At 38.9% G+C, this 18880-nt stretch overlaps 3 protein-coding genes across 3 annotated transcripts; 1 reads left to right on the forward strand and 2 right to left on the reverse strand.

Moving 5' to 3' along the window:
- Positions 1 to 279: 279 nt before the first annotated feature.
- On the reverse strand, positions 280 to 2076 carry LOC111247182 (uncharacterized). The gene is made up of 2 exons (XM_022797828.2): positions 1341 to 2076; positions 280 to 866 (listed from the first exon to the last, which is right to left on the reverse strand). Exons 1-2 carry the CDS (start codon positions 1742 to 1744, stop codon positions 614 to 616), a joined length of 657 nt encoding a protein of 218 aa, XP_022653563.1. The 5' UTR covers positions 1745 to 2076; the 3' UTR covers positions 280 to 613.
- Positions 2077 to 5266: 3190 nt separating this feature from the next.
- LOC111247555 (uncharacterized) lies at positions 5267 to 8468 on the reverse strand. The gene is made up of 3 exons (XM_022798621.2): positions 8324 to 8468; positions 6419 to 6732; positions 5267 to 5552 (listed from the first exon to the last, which is right to left on the reverse strand). The coding sequence occupies exons 1-3, from the start codon at positions 8324 to 8326 to the stop codon at positions 5351 to 5353; spliced, it is 519 nt and encodes a 172-aa protein (XP_022654356.1). The 5' UTR covers positions 8327 to 8468; the 3' UTR covers positions 5267 to 5350.
- Positions 8469 to 15459: 6991 nt separating this feature from the next.
- On the forward strand, positions 15460 to 18575 carry LOC111247152 (cuticle protein 16.8-like). Its single transcript, XM_022797766.2, has 3 exons — positions 15460 to 15619; positions 17639 to 17895; positions 18203 to 18575. The coding sequence occupies exons 1-3, from the start codon at positions 15617 to 15619 to the stop codon at positions 18438 to 18440; spliced, it is 498 nt and encodes a 165-aa protein (XP_022653501.1). The 5' UTR covers positions 15460 to 15616; the 3' UTR covers positions 18441 to 18575.
- Positions 18576 to 18880: the final 305 nt, after the last annotated feature.

Genomic DNA, 18880 nt, shown 5'->3' on the forward strand with positions numbered 1-18880 from the left:
TTATAGTTGAGATAAAATCACCGTTTATCCGTAGTAGAACAAAAACTATGAATTGCTGCATTTTTCTGTACTCTATGTATTGTTCGAATTTGATAAAACATAACTCTGTTACTGCACCATACACTATCCTTATTATAGCTGCTCTAGCTGTTCAATGAGGCCTGTCAGTGGCAAGTTTTTCGGGTTAAGTTTTCTGCACTTGTTGCCCAGCAATCGTTAACTAGGCAAATTGTCAAATCAGAGTATATATGTATAAAACATTCAAACGACATTTTGAAAGAGTTTATTTAGTTTATTGACCGGCTGTCTCATATAACTTATAGAAAAATAATAGGCTAATATCGATCGAAATGATACGCTTTGAAACAGAACTGCTTCGACGCAGGATTGTTCGAGCCGTACTTCACGGATTCGAAAGTTGTTTTCGCTATTTGGGTATTCATTTTGATGCCATCAGCTTCCGGTAAGGCGCTGAACTAAAATTCATCGAAGGCAGCAGCAAGTGAAGACTTCTTCGTGGCTGGCGTAGCACTCTGGACATGGACAAAGTAGCGGGTCCCCGCCGAACGAAAGCTCCCACTCTGTAGTGGGACTTCCTGTATAAACATTTGCCTTAGATTGCTAGATCATCGTCTTCCCGGGTGATAAAATCCGTGAGGCCTTCGGGAATTAAAATTTCACTCGACAGATCGAAATCGTCGAGGCGCTTCATAAATTCCTTCGTTATACCACAAATCTCTTCGACTTCAGGTAGGTAGTTCGATTGGGCGCTTTCCCTGAAGTCTGCCCATTCTTCAGTATTAGACTTGGGGGCTGCCGTTGGCGTAGGAATCGCCTTAGCTGCTTGCGGTGTCTTTTCTAGAGAGCTTGAAACGAGAGAGAAAAAAATACATAGACAGAGTATATATGTATAAACATACGTGCCCTCAGTTTATCTGGTACAAATATACTATTTTACATAGTGACATATATTTTGACCAAATAAACTTATTTCGTTTGGGAGTATGTAAGAGGTGTTCTGCGGAATTTATGTTTTACTACGATTAAACGAGAACTCGTGCGCATATCTTCACTACTTTTCGCTCTTCATCAACCTTAATCGAGAAGATTAGGTGTAACTTGACATGTCATTATTCCCAGACTACCTCCCTATCAGAGGGAAGTAAATAACAGAAGGGGTGTTATCCTCTGCTTTAGCCTTACAGAAATAACAAATGTCCACGGTCCTCAATACTGAAAAGGCTGCTAGGTACAAAAACCAATAAGTCTAATGACTATTGCGCTATTATAAAAATATGTAATAGTAATAGTACACAAGGCCATGCGCTGAAATAACATACGACGGTTTACTTGATGACGCTTGCTTGGCCTTTGTCCGTTCGTCGGAAGTAGTAACAGTGTTCCGTGATAAACCAGGAACTTCGACGGATGGTGCCGTTCCTGCTTCGAGTCTTAACGGTAGGCTTTCAACCGTGTTGGCGTTTACTTCCTTAGGTATTTGCACTGACCCTTGTATGGGTTGCTTTTTCACAGTAAGTTCTTTGACAGCAGTAGCAGCGTCTACTTTGTAAACCACATTGTCTGCGACTAATTTTGGTTGCACTCGAGGAAGCGTAGACAGCGCGAGACCTGTATCAGCTGCTTTGTCTGCAACGATAAGAGCAGTACCGGCGAGACTGGCGAAGAACGCACAAGTTGGACAGGTAATTGGTATCGATGGCTGATTTTGAATTATCCCGGCCATAAGAGATACTGGCAGGGCTACCGAATGGAGACGACGCGTCAGATCGATTCCAACTGGTGCTTTGAGCTTTCTTACTATCACCGCGTTGTCAATGACATTTAGCGATTTAGTTGGTGACAAGCAAATCGGGATACTTCCGCAACCTCTGTATATTATAAGACTAGCATGGTTAAGAGGGCGGACAGCGCCTAAAATCGGTGCGGGTAAACGCTAGGTTTAACCTGTATCTGTAACTAACCGTTTAGCATAGGTTGTTGTTCTCTAGGGCTGTTGTATTAAATTAAACGTCGACTGATTTAGGTAATGTTGTGGGACCTAGGGCTGCCTAGAATTCTATCTAGAGAAGGTCCCTTAAAGAACAGAGAAGTTGGCCCTAGCCGAATGTATTTTTTTCACATTAAAACTCAGGAATGATCTGGACAATGGAAAATATAGACGTCGTCGTCGGCATCATCCAAACTGGTACTTAAAGGGAATTGAGAAGGAACCTGGAGATAGCAGGTGAAGACCTGACAGAACTGTGAAACAACTTAGAAGAAGTTTGTTCTCCTTGTGACTTAATAAACATAGCCTTAAATTACAGCTATTAATTAATTTATAGGCTTTGAATGCAGTTAATCACAGGCCTTCATATTAAATCTTTTATCGGTCAATCTAGTAGATTCTCTTTAATGCCGCGTAACATGTGTGATGCCAGATCTGCCAATCGAGTTCATTTTGTTCACGACAGGTTAACTTGATTCTATCGAGACGTCTGGTTGAAGTAATGTCAGGAGGTCTATGTCTAAATTTCGTTCGGAAATACATAATGATATTTAAGATTTGTAGGTAGCGATTTTGGCGGAAACGAATCTAAACGCCGCAAGTTCCACACTCGGCGGAATAAGCTTGCCCTGGTGATGTCAGTCTACAAGGCAACAATATAACTTAACCATTCTCTCAAAGTGCTATATCCCATCGCCTAATATTATCGATAATATTCAGATATACTAACTCTTGTTTCGCTTCGAATACGTAAATCGGATGGTGTTTGTTCATACTATCTTTCAAATGGGAATAATGTAGTGAAAGCGACCAGATGTAAGATATGGTATATAAGGAAAACTATTTAGTGCAACATTGCGTAAATGTACGCATATATATCATAATATTGATATTCATTAATTTCACTAAAGTTGTCGTAACAAATAGGTTTGATTACCAGTTCCTATAACATTGATAAGGTGTATTGCATTCAGGTAGAAGCGCAGGTGAATTGTGTCCTTTTGTGCAAGGATTTTTTCGGATACTGTCACTTATTTCAGGCTCCCATTAGCATTTATCGAAGATAATTTGGCATGCACATTCACTTAACGTCGATATGAGCCATATTCTTACGTTTTCAGCCCTTTTTGCTTTATGATAAACTTTGTCGTTATGGATTTAGGTATAATTCTTATGCTTTCTGTGACTATTTTCTTTGTCCGAAGAGTCTATTACTGAATGAATGGTTTATACTTCAGCCAGAACATCATGTTTAATATGACCATATGTAGAAGCCCAAAGCAAATCAGCTATGTCGCGAGCAGCTTAACCCACACGTCCTTTAAAGGCACATACGCGGCCCAGAAAAATCCTACTTGTAGACAGTTGTGATTCTCGCTTCGCCAACGCTTGCCTTTATTTTACCTTCTCTAGGAACTGTGGCTGCGATCACTATTCTTCACGGCAGTTACCAAGCAAAAGCTATTTGGATAGTCTGACTCCTATTAGTGGATTAAGCCTAGTCAGCTAGAAACCGAGGACTGTAAAACTAGCGATACTCCGATCTATGCTTCGTTCAACTATGCTAGTAGTCGCGCAGACTTTTTCTATTCGATTTCTCACTGTACACAACAGATGTTTGCGATAGTTAAAGTCTGTGTGTAATGGACCGACGCATTTTATCTAGATACGTCTTTTGTAAACATGTCGTGAATAGTACCAGCACTTTTCTTTACTACTTAGCTCAGTCGTCATAATACTAGGTTTAAGCACTTAGCGAAATCAGAGGAAGTAAGTTTGTGCGTTTTGGTTAGTGTATATTGTGGCACGTCCTGGAACAAAAAGAACGGCCAGAGTGAAAGTCTCCTCTCCGATATCGCTGCTTTACATTAGGGCCTATAGGGGCTTTTATAGCCTTTTATAGGGCCTATAGGGGCGAGATTATGAACATTTTCCTCCGAGAAATTGACTTGGAATCATTTTGATTAGTCGCTTTATTATTATAGTCGCGGAGCAAATTTCACCGAATATTATTACTTTCCATATGATCTTTCTTGGGGTGGGTCGTATGGGTTTTAGGAATCTTGTCAGGATCTACTGACACGTAAGTCGCCTGCGGCTGCTTTTATCGAACACGAGTTCGCTAAAAGGTTTTCCACATGGTGTCCGCTATTGCAAAATAACTATGACGAAATATTTTCATACAATATGGCACAGGTCAGATCACTATACAGGTCAGATTACAGTATAAAGGTTTCCCATGCTTGCCTAATTAAGATAGCAAAAGATAATGAGTTATTTAGGTTACTATTATTCAGTCTATAAAGTCGTGTGACATTAGCTAATAAGTAATTTCAGCTGCCGCGTAGTTTGACCACATTAGTATCTGAAGGTCTGTGATTGGAAATAGGCAAAAACCAATTGAAGCTCCCCCGGCAGTTGGAAACAACCTGTTTCTCAGAGCTTGTGGTATAATAGTATTACAGGCGCCACTGTACCCCTCGCATAGCTCATGTTGTACACATTAGCGTTTTACGAGACTGTTACGTTATCGAGATTTTCAGCTGTTTATAAGGCGTGCCGTGGGTTCCTACGTGAATATGTAGGCACGTGTTTGGCAATCATTTACAGTGGTGATATCTTGTGACATGGCACTAACTTATCCAAACGTTGTGCTGCATATTGCATCACAAACAGGTGAGTCTCAAGTTCATCAAGCCTCAAGCTATTCGAGTTTTCATTGTCAAAGTAGATTTTAGCTACGATCGATCTTAATACTTCTCATTGGTTGTTTATGCGAAAAATTAAAAATGGAGTTACTTAGCGTCCTTTAGGTTAGAACTAGCAAGAGACCTATATTATAGGTCAAGGTCGGCTTTAAAAAATGCCGCATCGTTTAAATCATCGTGGTAAGGCATCGTTACAATATAAAACAAAAAATGGGAAAACATGATCTAGGCACTTTTTTCCCGGAGAATCCTAGCTTTGTATCGATTTCTCTTTGATCAATTTTCTTCAGACAACTTGTCAGTTTGTTAGAGACATCAGAAGGGATGAAAAATTATATAAACTTCAAAAATGGCGAAATATAATCTTAGGATTTTCTGTACGAAGACTCTTAATAGCATCCATTAGCGCAGCTTGAAAATTCACTGCTTCAATGAACACTGGCACCCGCCAGTACCACATTTACGCTGCAGGCCTATGAAATGTAGTATTGGTAAAAATACAAACAAATATTAAAGGATCGACTACAGATTTCTTGTATTTTTTTTTTTTATTCAAACATAAACGAAATATGTACGTTATTTTTTCAATTCAATTCAAGTGATGGGTTTTCGTTAATATTCTACACGACGAATTCTATGGGAAACGTCTGTGGTTCTGTCTGAATCCTCCTTGGAAATGTGGTCTGCGCGGCCGAGAACTCCGCCTTGTGGCTACGGCGGCTTCGGGCCCGGTAGGCGCCGATGACCGAATCGTCACGTCCGCGGGATCTTGACTTTCAGTGCCTAATTCATTAGTTACAACGTCTGCGTAAAAGCCCGAATTATCGGCATAGTACCTGTTGCGATAGAGGATAGACGACAACATTGAAAGCGCAGTACGTTCACGACGTTTGATTCTCGTATTAGATATTAGAACGAACAGACTGATTACTAGGATACGACACGTACATAAACAAATAAGTGATTTGCAGCTTTTTCATATTCGGCTGAAGACATTGCGGAGTTATGTAATTTCGGCAATCAGTGACGAAGCTCGTTCAAGGAAATTTTCAACATCTCTAGAGAAAAGCGACACGGAAAGCTTGGTCACCTTTAGTTTTTAGTCAGTTTGAGATTGTGACGTCGAGCAAATACTTAAAAAATGTTTCGATCCCGTTATTGAATACCGCATTACATGGTCTGCGTACTGGAGTACGCAGAAAATGACAGAGGGGTCCTTGTTAGCGATGTTTGTATTCAGTACTTCAAAAGCATATACGATTCCTACGATCAGCTATTCGTGACCTATGACCTATGTACTATTACTGCATGTCGTATAGTTAGTTAGAGATTTTCATCACCTTTAACAGCTTTCAGTGCGCGGCACTAGAAATAAATCATGGATTTCATCCAACTGTAAAACTAGTAAAAAGCTAAACGCAATGACCATGATTACCTGGAAGTCAAAGTCAAGACCTTAAAGTAACTGGACGTCCGTCAAGCCAGCGGTAAGAAAACAGTGCCTTCGTCCCCCGACCGCACTATTGTATAGCTTAAGATAAGTCTTAATGTTTAGATTTAGGAACATACAAACTAGATAGTCAACTGTAACATATCTTCTTCAGATAGAAGCAACAGATATACCTGTGAAGTTATTCATTTATCGTATTCAGAGTCCTTCATGTTTGAAATTCGTACTAAATAAATAGTGGCAAGTGCTCACCTGACTACCCGGGAGCGTCCATCCTCTAGTTGAATTTCATATTCACCATTGACGCGTCCATTGGTGTCTCCGTGTTGGTTGTGTGAATGTGAACCTTCGTCGTCATTGGACGCATAGGCAAAATCAAACGGCTCCAGCGAGTCGTAGTCTTTTGGTACTGGAATCGGAGAAAGATTTTGGTGCCGGCCCCTGCTACTGTCGCCTTGGAGGCGAGCTCCGAAACGGTTGAATGGGGATTGGCGACGTTGGCCCCATGTCACCCTCGTCAACATAAGGCAATACGTAGCAATAAAGACGGCGGCGAACGACGGATTCTGTGGACATGGCAATCATCCGATGCATTTTAGTATCAGCAATCCGAGACTTGATCATCGGTTCTGAATTTTCTTCACGTTTTGGACGAGGTATATATTCGTCTAAATGGCTGCTTATATAATCGCAGCGTGCTTGGTTGAAACAAAATTAGGCTAGCAGTGATTGATCTGAAAAATGTGATAACTTTAATTCTGGAGATGTCGTGAAATATGTTTAGCTTCAGGATAACTACGCACTCAATAAGCGTTTAATTAATTGATCCTATTATATCGTAGTATACTAGATAACCTTACCAATTTTGTATCCTACGCGATTGTGAAATTTCCAGTGAGTTTTCTCTGAGCTTAAGTATCTGCTAACGAAACTAGACACGGGCTAACGTCCCTGAGGACCGTAAATGCTCTCGTCATAGCGGCTGATTTCTTGACAAGGTCAAAATGCCCGCGTACTCAGTATCATGGCAGAAAGTTCAATGCGGTAAACACATTTTCCTATAATAAAGTTTTGCTTCCAACAACATATCACGAAACGCTTCATGGCGAAAGCTCAACATAAAGCTAAAAACAGCATGTGCACTTGTGCGCAGAATGATTACATACTGTATTATATAGCAGCTTTCTTAACAATGTTTATTAAGGTAAGAACTAGGTTAATTTCATAGAAAGGATACAATTTCCCTGCTTCCCCGCCCACAAGGGCATAAAAAGGGCACTTAAAAAAATTCGTAACTATACGAACATGGATAATCATAATTAATGCGTGCATTAATTAGGGCTGATGCAGATTCTGAAGTTCGCCTTAGCGTCCTTGGACGAATATCCTGTTCTGTCTGGCTATAAGATGCAATCGCCTTTGTAGTCGTGGAGCGGTACGCGTAGCGCCATGTTAGTATCATCAAACATTCTGCTTTATGTTTTTTAATGGGGCTTGCTTTAAACAACATATATTCGTTTGGTACACAAGCAAACGCCGTTATCTGCGAAGTAAAATATCCTTTATCCGATTTATGGCCTATACGGTTGACGATATACTTTCGATATATGACCATAAATGAGATAAAACAGATATTTAACATTACTGAAGGAATTAGGTAGAGTGAAACGGTTTCGAAAATTGAGATGACTATAAAGATGCGAAGTAATTCCCCCATTTCGTATCTCTCGAAAAATAATTAAAGCTTTAAACGTTATTGGAAACAATAGATAGTTTTACGTAAGTATGCAATGCATAGCACCAGAATAACGTTGCATACATCGAGCCGAGCACAATGTGGCAAACTACTCCTGGCTTCTACCGAGTCTTTTAAGTCTCAGCTTAGAAGCATTTTGGAGACGAACAGAAAAGGCGAAGCTTCGATCAATTAATGCAGGTCCCATTTGCGGACCGAGTGCGCGAGGTTAATTCTGGGATTGTCGAAACACCGTTGGCAAGAATACATGAAGCTACATTGGTACACTGCATAGAAACATATGTTTTTTCATATCCCTACAGGTGGGCAACGCCTTACTGCCCGTTTACCGAACATCAGCATAGTTACATATCGGTTTGTTTTGTCACGCGGCACAACATTGACACAGGCCACTAACTTACCATTTGGAAAGATAGGCTCCAATATATTAACGGACGATGACGACAACGACTGTACTAAACAGAGTAAAACTCAGAATTCCCTATACGCAATAAGCACCGTCTCACAGAGAATGAAGAGTGGAAATATAAATTGCGATAGCTGATGTATCCGTCAGTCGACAATAATGCACGGCGTTTCCTCGGACTTTTATAGATTGTTAGCGAGAGAATAGACAAGATGTCCGCTTGCCATCATCGCCAACTGCTAATGCCGTTAAGAGTTCTCCCGGACCCTGCAATGAAGATGGCGCGACCAACTAAAGATACAAGGATCAAAGAATATAACTAACTTGCGATTCGGGTCATGAGAACTTTACAGTAGCAACAGGAAGTTCTGTATAAAAACAACAAATCACCGAAGTATCTTATTCTAGAGATATCAATCTTATTTTTGTCACAAGTAGCCGTTCACAAATTCTCACTATGAGCTCAACTGTTAATTGTATGAAACACCTGTATCCGTATTTGAGCTTGTTTCTGTTTATCTCTAATGGTTAGTATAGATGATCTATTTATGGCTGTGTATTTTTTGTCAAAAGCATTTCAAAGCTATCCTAATCGACGAAGTAATCCTAATAAGCAACAAATTCGCCACTTGAGTCACCGTAACGTTTTTCTCGCTAAGTCTGTTTGCCGTAAAGTTTTTCGTGTCTAAACTTTGTTCACTATAGTGATCTATCTGTTCACAAATTGCATCCCACGGCTGCAACTTCATCCCGTATCTTTTGCCGCTTACAACGCAAATTCAATTTTACCCACTGACTCATTAATCAAATTTCTACCTCATATTTATATAGATGTTCTGTCGGTAAAGGTCGTTACTTGAGCGTACTCGTATCTTTGCTGGTCTACCTGAAATCAAAAGGTCGCCAGCGGATCATCTGACGAGTGAGAACCATACGGGTGAGTATTTCAACATCGTCATGATTATAATATCATATACCCAAAGAAATTAAGCCGAAAAAAAATTCACGATTACGCCAAATCGTTTTATCGGATTGCATTCAGCGGCTACGATTCCGATCAGTGAGATAAGGTAATCACAATCCCAGTTTTTTTCGGCTCAAGAAAACGCCCACATTTATGCCCTCAGCAACATGAAATGCTTTATTTTTATTATTATTATTATATTAAAGCAAATGTAAACATTCGGAGCATTCATTTGCTCGGTACATTCCAAATAATTAGTTCGAAAACCTTTTTTTCTACTACGGACTATCGTTTCTAGCAAAGCTTATCTACCTTATTGGATTTTTTGGACGAAGGAGATACGGACCAAAGCGATAGCCTGATTGGAAATAGCTTTATCTGCTTAGTTATTCGAATACGCCACAGCGGGAGATCGTGGACGCTCTATCATTTCTATCTATTGTGTGATTGATCGTTATTTGTTAACGGCAGTATATCTAAATTTATTTAGATATATTGCCGTTATAGATAGGTGTATTTAGAGAAAAATCTCGCGAACGCTACTTTGTCTATGCAAAGTACATACAAATCGTATAGATAATTTGTGTACACTACCCTATCGGGCTGGAGTACGCGCCAGTCACCCCACCACCTGTTCAGCTCCGAAACATTGCGGGCTCTAATCTGGTCCGGAATATAGAGATTAATACGATTTCCTTGTCTCTTTTATCTATACGTAACTTTTACTTCTACCTGTAAAGTATACAATGATTGTTTATCCGTGAGTCTGTACTGAAACGCCAAAAAACTTTCAATCCACCTTTTGTTCGAGAACAAAAGAAAACTAGCTAGAGCGCGGTGATCAGTAAATTGAAAAACATATTTAGGCATTTAAACAAAACATGGAATATATCCTATGAATAATAAGTTACCTCGATTTAGGATCACATGAAATTTGCCTTTGATCTAGGTAGGAAATTTTCTCGTTTGAAACACATTTAGATATACGCAAAGCGGTCCCCTGAAATGGACCTTATTTTCTGTTAAAACTGATGTCCTTGTTTCTAAATTATATACATATATATATATATATATATATATATATATATATATATATATATATATATAAGAGCACTACTCGAATCGGTGTATATTTTTCTTATACAGAAAAGATTTTATTTAAATAAGACTAAGGTCCTGTATATCTATCATACATACGCTTTAAAGGGCCATTAGTCGCAAACACAGCAGAATGTTCGACCTGATTTGAATCGTTAAGAGATTTGAGAAACCGCAACTTTAACGTGATCTCCACATAGTTTCTTAATATAGCAAATTTTCTTTACTTATCTAAAATTGATATAAATAATCGAGTTAATAAGCATAAACTATTAACTCTAACGTTCCAATAAATTATATGTCATGCAAGAATGTTCTTAGCGTTTGGCAGGATCGAAATTTTCGGTACCCACTGCTACTGCCCCCCGGTTCTTCTAACCAGCACATCCTTTCAAACGTTCCTTTTATTTTAGAGCACCGACCACTGCCTTCGAGACTATCCATGTCTTTTGTTTCTAATCATGTGGATGTTAGCTAGGTAAACCTTACTCATGTGATGTTCAGCGGTTCGCATACGCGGCTAGAAGAGTATATTCACTGTTAGACGACATGGACCAGTGAAACGATATTTGAAACATACATGTTGCCAGCTTTTTTTTTTTTATTCTAGGACCTATGAAAGCATGCGCCGAACGATAAATAGTTCGGGCCTAAAATTCGACAAATACGATGAGCCTAACAACTGCTCCTGGCATTCGCGAATCTTGTCGGAAATGACACTGCAAACGCTTTACGAGAAAAGCAGGGAGGGAAACGGGTTTCGCTATTGTAACTGTTTTAGACCTGCCACTAACATACGGATCCACAACTTTTAATAGACAGTGCTTGGATAAAACTTTGCGTTTTGACAACCCGAAAGGGGCGTCTGGTTCTCAAAAGGGGCTCTTGTACATTGACTACAGTAAAGAAGGCGGGAAAAAGTGATCGCGCCTACAGGCAGTTTGTCATTAAGAAGAATAGAAAAAATTCTGCGCCTATGCATTTCACAGCTGAACAAATTACAGAAAAGATGTCCGACAGAGATACATTGTTTGTTTACACGTTCTATGAGTGTAGCATCTATAGACAGATACTATCGAATGTTTGTTTAATTAGGCGCAAACGTTTCTGAAACAGACTTGAATCTTTAAGAGCGTTTCAACCGATTTGTGTGCAATGACTGAACGGCAATGTGACCTCCACATAGTTTCTTAATATAGTAAATTTTCTTTTGTTTAGTTAAGAGTTCATACAATGAATCATGTTTAAGAACTTGTATACATGTGTTGTTAGTCGATAGTATCATTCAGCTTTCATCAAGCGTTTAGTGACGACACTAACGATAGACTTATAGATCATCCTCATGTTCAATAACGTCAAGAAGATAGCGATGATGTCAAGTTCAAGGGTGGAATATGGCAGTTAGGAGCACAACGATCTTGATAAGCAGTACAATGAAGCACAAGCATTTTTCCACGCAGAAAAGTATGAAAAACAATGCTAACCCCCTTTGGTGTTAGAAACATGGCCGATTCTGGAATAATTTTTTATGCTAACGAATCTATAGGATTCTAACAAACCCAGCTTAAACAATATCGAGAGGACTATCGTTAAATAGAAATTAGAACGCTGAGATAGAATACTTACAAAACAATGTTATTTAAAAATGGATATGTTACGTGCAATGTAGCGTATTATTTTATATTGAAATATAAAAACAATGTAGACTCCCATTGTCTTGTAAGGTTGCTTTGTGAATTGGTAGATAATTTCCAAAAGAAAACAGCTCCGATAAAATGTCTTCCGTTTGTTTTTTTGTCGCTTGTATAAGACGTCCAAAATTCTCAACAAAAAAGGCCAACAAGCGTCAGAGAGCTGCATAAACACTGCAGAGTCCGAGTAAAAGTAGAACGAAATGGATGGATATAACGAGGCACCGGAAGGTCTACTCCCCTAGCTTCAGGTTGGAAAAACATAGAAAAGAGTATCAACGTTAAAAACTTCAGGCAACATTTAAACATCCATCGCCTACCGCTGGCAAGTACGACATTAATATATTAACTCCTTGTTTAATATTATTGTTTGGTAACGAATTCAATTCGGAACGCATAGCGGTTGAGTATATTTCTCAGTGAATCAGTTTTTAAATAATATTCCATAATACCAAATTTATTAAGCATCGTACGAGGTGATTTACGAAAGTCTGAGGGGTTTTGTTCAGACCGAAGTTATTAAGGAGATTATAGTGAAAAAAACAAAGCCATTTGGAGTAAGAAGCTCGTCCTCTCGTTGCTTTGGTGCTCATCCAATCGCACAGTTAATTCACAGAAAACAACTTTAATGTATTTCAACTGTTGTATCCCAGCAAAGTAGTCCTAGCTTCTATTAAATATCCTGTGACAAGGCTTCCCCATTGATTTCGATCATATTGGAACGTGAAGGTTTGATGAGGCGCTGGAGATGTTTTTTGTCGGCAGATTTAATCAAAGGCACGTTAATGATTCAATGTTTAATGGACACTCAACTTTCTTTCTTCTGTCAGAAGAAGAATTACAGTAAAACAGAAAAAAAAAATACCGATGAAATAAATTGGTAATTAGTAATTATAATCATAATCTGATTCGTTTGATCCAATTTCTCATCCAGTCTGCATCAGGCTTCTCGGGCGAGTAACTGTCTTTTCCACTAGTCTGCAGCAGTATTCACGATCAGGTACTATTGTATATTTGCTTAAAAACTATTTCATGTAACTGCTAGTTACGTCGATATTTCCTTCAACTATGGTCCAAATAGAAGCGTCCGAATATGTCTTTTTAAAATGCTTTCTTTAAACCCGTTCACATCGTGATACCCTAACGTACTAAATATATGGCAGTTAAAACGGCCAAAAATATAATTCTTCGGAGTTGGTTATAAAGCCGGCTTGGACTGAATGGGTGCTCTAAGTCGATTTTTTATTCATTCATACGGCTTTCTACCTTCTACTACGGCAATCAATAGTTGTGTTATCTATAATTTACCTAAATGAGCTTCTGCTTTAACGATGTTGCTTTACAGGATATATGACGATACCCCCGCTATCGCATAGCTGTTAACACACGGTCACGGCAAGGGAACTTAGTTTTGCCATGATGAAAGCATTACCAATAATATACGGATCAAGGGTCGTACAAGAACTTTCATATCTACCGTTATAGGAATCGCAGAGTCTGCTAGTTCTTAAGGCATAGCTTACGGGTTGTATCAGTACGGTATTCACTGATTCCAAATTGAGGGGCGATTATTTAGTAAACAATATAGTTTAGACTTTGTTCTTTCTATTTTTATCCTTATTCAGGACTATATCGACTAAACTAAAACGCAAGTTCCAATCGGAACTAATTGAGTCTGTATTCATAAGCTTCCATCTCCGTTCCAACTGAATCTAAACTTTTTATTTTCAAAAGTACGAAGCATCATTAATATGATTCAAGTTCCGTTCCCTTCCTCTAATACTGGAAACGCAAAAAAAAGAGGAATTTTTAATTAGCTATCAGTTTTCTCAGGAGTAGAGCCCTCTACGGGCCATCGGCGGACGATTTCCTGTTAATGGAAAGCTAAACTTTGTGAGATTACAATTAAAAACCCTAACTGGTTTCTTGACCTTTGCGGAAAGGCCGAACATCGTTTCACATCAGCGCACCGCCTTACTAGTTAGATAATAGTCATGGCTATTATTCTAACGTCACAATGATTTCATTTGATACATGTCTACTCAAATTAAACTGCGACTTGGGTCTATAGTTTACCGTCCTTCCGGCACCAATCAGTCCGATGTAGTATGTTAATATAAGCAATTACTGTCTTACATATCTAAAAGTTTTTCATTGCCTTTTAACATTAAGTTAAATATTAGTTAAACTAACTTGATAGCTGAACTATTACCATCTATTGATAATAAAATAAATAGATATAAATAAATTCTGGATATTTCACTTACCCTGAGAACTAGGGGCTTTTTCAAGTTACTTTTAATCCATCGACAAAAGTGTCCACCTCCATTGTATTGCAACGTCGTCTGTGCCGGTTTTTTTCATTCGAGGCTCCGAATGAACGAATTAGCGCAGTTAGAACGTACAAATTTGATAGAGACAGGCAATATCGATTATATATTCTAACAGGTAGTTACGCACATTTTAATTAGGTTAAGAAGGAAAATGCCGCATTGAGAAAAGCAGGTGCGTCCTTTTTGTGTAGCAAAGTCCGCCTGGTAGGTGACCATGATAGCTGTTGTATTCTTCAGAAGAAGCCTGACACGTTCAGTTTCGTTTTGTACCCTGATTTTCGAAGTTGAACCACAGCTGTTACCGCTCAAGTCCAGTTCCAATATTTATACTATCCGCCATCATAAAAAATGCAATATAACAAAATAAAATATGATTTAATTTGCCCCAAAGTAGTATATAACTGATACATGTAGGATGTCTGTGCATTTGCTAAAGCTATTATATGGATTTATGATTCAAAGTAGCCTTGATGTCAGCCTGAATCATACTGGTAACCATCTTTTTCAAACTTATCTACGTTTTCATTAAAAAAAAGAATGATAAAGCGTTCGCCTAGTTATTTTGTAGGCTGAATCGAGTCTGAGCATATGTTACCAAACGCGGTTGAAAAAATTTTATATTTGATTAATCTGTTATGGGAGTAAACGAGGGCAAGTCATGTATAAGAGATCCTTAATTACACACTCTGAACCCATTAAAATAATATCCAATTAGAAACAGATACTGTTAAACGAGTCAGAATAGGTTTTCTCTGATGAAATTTATCAAAGTACTAGAGCATACACAACGCACTGCAACGCTTACAGGTGTAATTTATTTCAATGTCACTGAAACTTGCTTGTCCCAGCGGCGTTTAGCTAATGCGCCATCATGAAGTCGTTGGGGGAGGCTTACTTAGGATCTGACAATACCATATAGCGAGCCGGGTACATGGGGAGAATGGGTGAGGCAATGCTTCAAATTTTCATCACAAACTTCATTTTTTTTTTATTGTTGTTCAGCTCAGAAACTTTCCATACGATAGCCAACGGTGGCGAGAGGCAACGATCCTTCCTGCGAGATACATAAAAGCAGCATAACAGTCACGGATATCACAAGTTCTCCAACGGAGATCGACGAGCGTTGAAGTTTCTATAACAAAAAAAAAAACGTTTGCGAAGTCTCTGCCTCTGTACTCATCATCAATTGTCATCGACACAGTATGGTGAGTGACGAACGTCATCAGTGTAAATGAAGTAAGTTCCACAAATCCTAGCTCTCCAAGAACATTGGCCATAGGCAAGCAAATGAAATTCTTGCTGAGAGTTATCACAAACGCGATACCCACTTAGACTATTTAATGTATCTCTGTTGAGTGTCTGTACTCTTCCTTCTCTACTATTTCTTTATATGATTAGTCGTCTATCAATCTTCTGAAGTCATTTATCCTCAATGGCTACCTGCATGACTGCTGTTCAGGTGTCATCTGATTTACTGAATTTGTAGCTAGTTACTGTTGTATCGCACTGGTCATAATGGTTGAATGACTGAGATCTTGCATGCGTATGTACTTTAATGTTAACTAGTACCAACAAGTGCATCGGTACAAAAAAAAGCAGAGGGCCCCACTGCTGCTCTCGAAAAACCGCCGTAAGAACTGAAGAGTGATTTGTAAGTCGGCACAAATTAACTAATTTTCATTTACCTTTATTATAGTTATATTCGATCGTCATGCTAGATACAATTGCTTAGCATCAATCTGTTCTTTGTTTTGTTACAAGGTAGAGAGAAACTCGTCACACTTTTCTTCAAAGGTCAGGTAAAAAAAAAGTGCGTATTAATTGAAGATGTCAAAGTCAAAGAGTCAAAAACATTTTATTATACGGCACAGAGACACAATTGTAGTTGGTTATCCGCTTTTTCCTTCAAGCCAAATTTAATTAAATTTAAAACTTATTTAGTTTACGAAATCTATGATGTTGATAAATATTCGGGCATACATAACGAACGTTAGAAATTTAGAGTGAGATCGTGCCAATTAATCCACCGATTTATATTGTTTGTCCTATCTAAATATCTGAATTTGGTCAGCACGGCTGACCTGGTTAGCATTATACAAGTTTAACTTGTAGTAATTTGTAGCAAATAAAACCTTTTTTTTTCGGCATATTTCTGCAATTCTTTTATAGAGACCTGTTATATACGAGTGCGATCAGAAATGTTTACTTGCTATTATATGCCCTTCATTATTGATTGTACTGGAACCTTAACAGACACCTGTTCCATAATGTTACATTGCTGTTTTGATCCCTTTATCGGAACTTAGTTGTAGATCGCATTGTATTACTAAAAGCTTCCTAAAAAAATGACCTACTTATACAGCTTATGTTTGGTGCCCACATGATATCGAAACATAGTGGCTGACAAAATACCTCCTGGTTGGTTCTGGTTGGCGTTCCTAGAAGCTTTTTTTTTCATAGAAAAATTTTATGTTTGAGCTCCATACATTGTAGCCTTCTATGATCGACTGAACAACGGCACGACAGTAGAGTGCAAGATTCATGATGGCTTCATATATCTCATAAATGTGTAACGCATCTCATCAGAAAGCAGTAGCTCCTTGACATGTCGATATATATTCAAATAGACTTAGACTCTTCAGGGGACTTTTATCGCATCGAATGGAGTTTACCTCTTGTAAGAGCATAGAACACGTCCTATCTGACCTATGCTCCTATGTTAAGGTACACGCGTTATTGGATAGTTTACAGCCAGCAGAAACTAATAAACAATTGGCAAGAGCATTACGTCCTTTCCATATGTATCATATTTGACTTGCACGAATGGACAGCACAGCCTAAGAGCTCGGATTCTATATCGATGATCGGTGATCCGAGCAGAAAAGCATTTGAATCCTTGTAGATGATTGTATGCGTATTAACTGCAATGTCTTACAATAGAGTATGCCATTGTTTGACCTAACGTTCGATCCAATGCCAGCTTAGTTTATATAACTGGTACGTCAGTGGACTGGTAATTAATTAACATAATAAATATTTCTATATAACTAGTGATTAAAGAGAGAAAAAAATAGGAGTGTAAGTTACTTATTACAAATTAAATACTCAATCCTTCTTTAGAACAAGTACCATCCTGTCAGGGCACTGCGAAGACATTTCCGAGTACCTTCATTTAACTCTACACTGGTTTAATAAGCTCGGTAACATGTTTACTCAATTCACAGAAGTCGCTCGTGATTCTGTTCGCCGCATTAGCGCTTTTGACAGCCAACGTTGTCCAAGGGGGCCGTCCAAGAGGCGGCAGACACTCGCACAGCCATGGAGGCGCTGACGATTTTGGGCCGCCAGAACCATTCGAATTCAATTACGCCTCGCAAGATGATGAAGGTTCTCATTCCCACAACCAACAGGGAGACGCCAACGGCCGAGTTACTGGCGAATACACATTGGAGCTGGCGGATGGCCGCTCGAGACAAGTCAGGTATATTACTAATTTCATTCCCTAGCTAACAATTATGAACGAGTATAGATGATACCTGTATTCAAATCATCAGGATACTAGATACTCATTCTGACGATTCCCAACTAATTATTCAGATCATCTCATTTCGTCGTCCCAATCTTTATCTCCGTTGCCTCCCTTCTGCGTTGTGACCGATGTTCAAGAAATGATCATGATCTTAATATTGTTTTGTTTAGAATTATATGAACACTTCGGGCTCAAGCCTTGCCAATGGCACGTACTACACAACAGCCGTGACCAAATAATCTATTTAACACTGCATTAGGTACTACGCGGACGACACGGGCTTCCACGCAGACGTCGTCACAAACGAGCTAGGCACAGAAAGTAAGAATCCGGCAGATGTTACAATCCAATCGTCGGCACCCACTGGGGCAGAATCTGCACTCAGAGGGGGCGGCGCTGTAGGTAGGCCGGGTGGACACGGATTTGGCCATGGTGGAGGCGGTCTGCGAGTGAGCCAACGAGGACCGAGACCACATTCCGGAAGACATCACGGCTGAGGTCGCAAACATATTCGGCTGATTTAGGTGTTTGTTACCGAACGTAATATACTCGTTGACAGTTTCAATTGCCATGTATGATATACTCTAACTGAATAAAAACAACCTTTGGTTGAATTTAAAAAATTTAGAAAATCGTTTAGTTCCTACATTTATGGAGACTTTCCGTATCCAAGCAATGCTTATGGTTACATATTGTCAATGCATCAATAGCGACACTCCAATAGGTTAAGGTTTCTTTGCTAACAATATCACGCTGCCTAGAAAGGCTGTACGTAGCAAAATTCTATGAACGTGCAACGATTTTTAATAAGTTTTTATAAGTAAAAGCTCGTCAATCTTGGAATATGTTTACATTCGTACTAATCAAAAGTAATAAAAGCATGTAGGGAGAAATGGTTAATACAATTTTACGAACATTTTACCCGTAATTTGCATAT

This window comes from Varroa destructor, unplaced genomic scaffold (assembly GCF_002443255.2).
Source record: "Varroa destructor unplaced genomic scaffold, Vdes_3.0 BEIS01000003.1, whole genome shotgun sequence".
NCBI classification, from domain to species: domain Eukaryota; kingdom Metazoa; phylum Arthropoda; class Arachnida; order Mesostigmata; family Varroidae; genus Varroa; species Varroa destructor.

Excerpts from the sequence above, each read along its gene's own strand:
- LOC111247182 (XM_022797828.2), bottom strand. The coding sequence starts at position 1,744 with ATGGCCGGGATAATTCAAAATCAGCCATCGATACCAATTACCTGTCCA. Across the intron at positions 867-1,340 it reads GCGTCATCAAGTAAACCGTC|CTCTCTAGAAAAGACACCGC; the intron begins GTATGTTATTTC and ends TCTCGTTTCAAG.
- LOC111247555 (XM_022798621.2), bottom strand. Across the intron at positions 5,553-6,418 it reads GGACGCTCCCGGGTAGTCAG|GTACTATGCCGATAATTCGG; the intron begins GTGAGCACTTGC and ends CTATCGCAACAG.
- LOC111247152 (XM_022797766.2), top strand. Across the intron at positions 17,896-18,202 it reads GGCCGCTCGAGACAAGTCAG|GTACTACGCGGACGACACGG; the intron begins GTATATTACTAA and ends ACACTGCATTAG.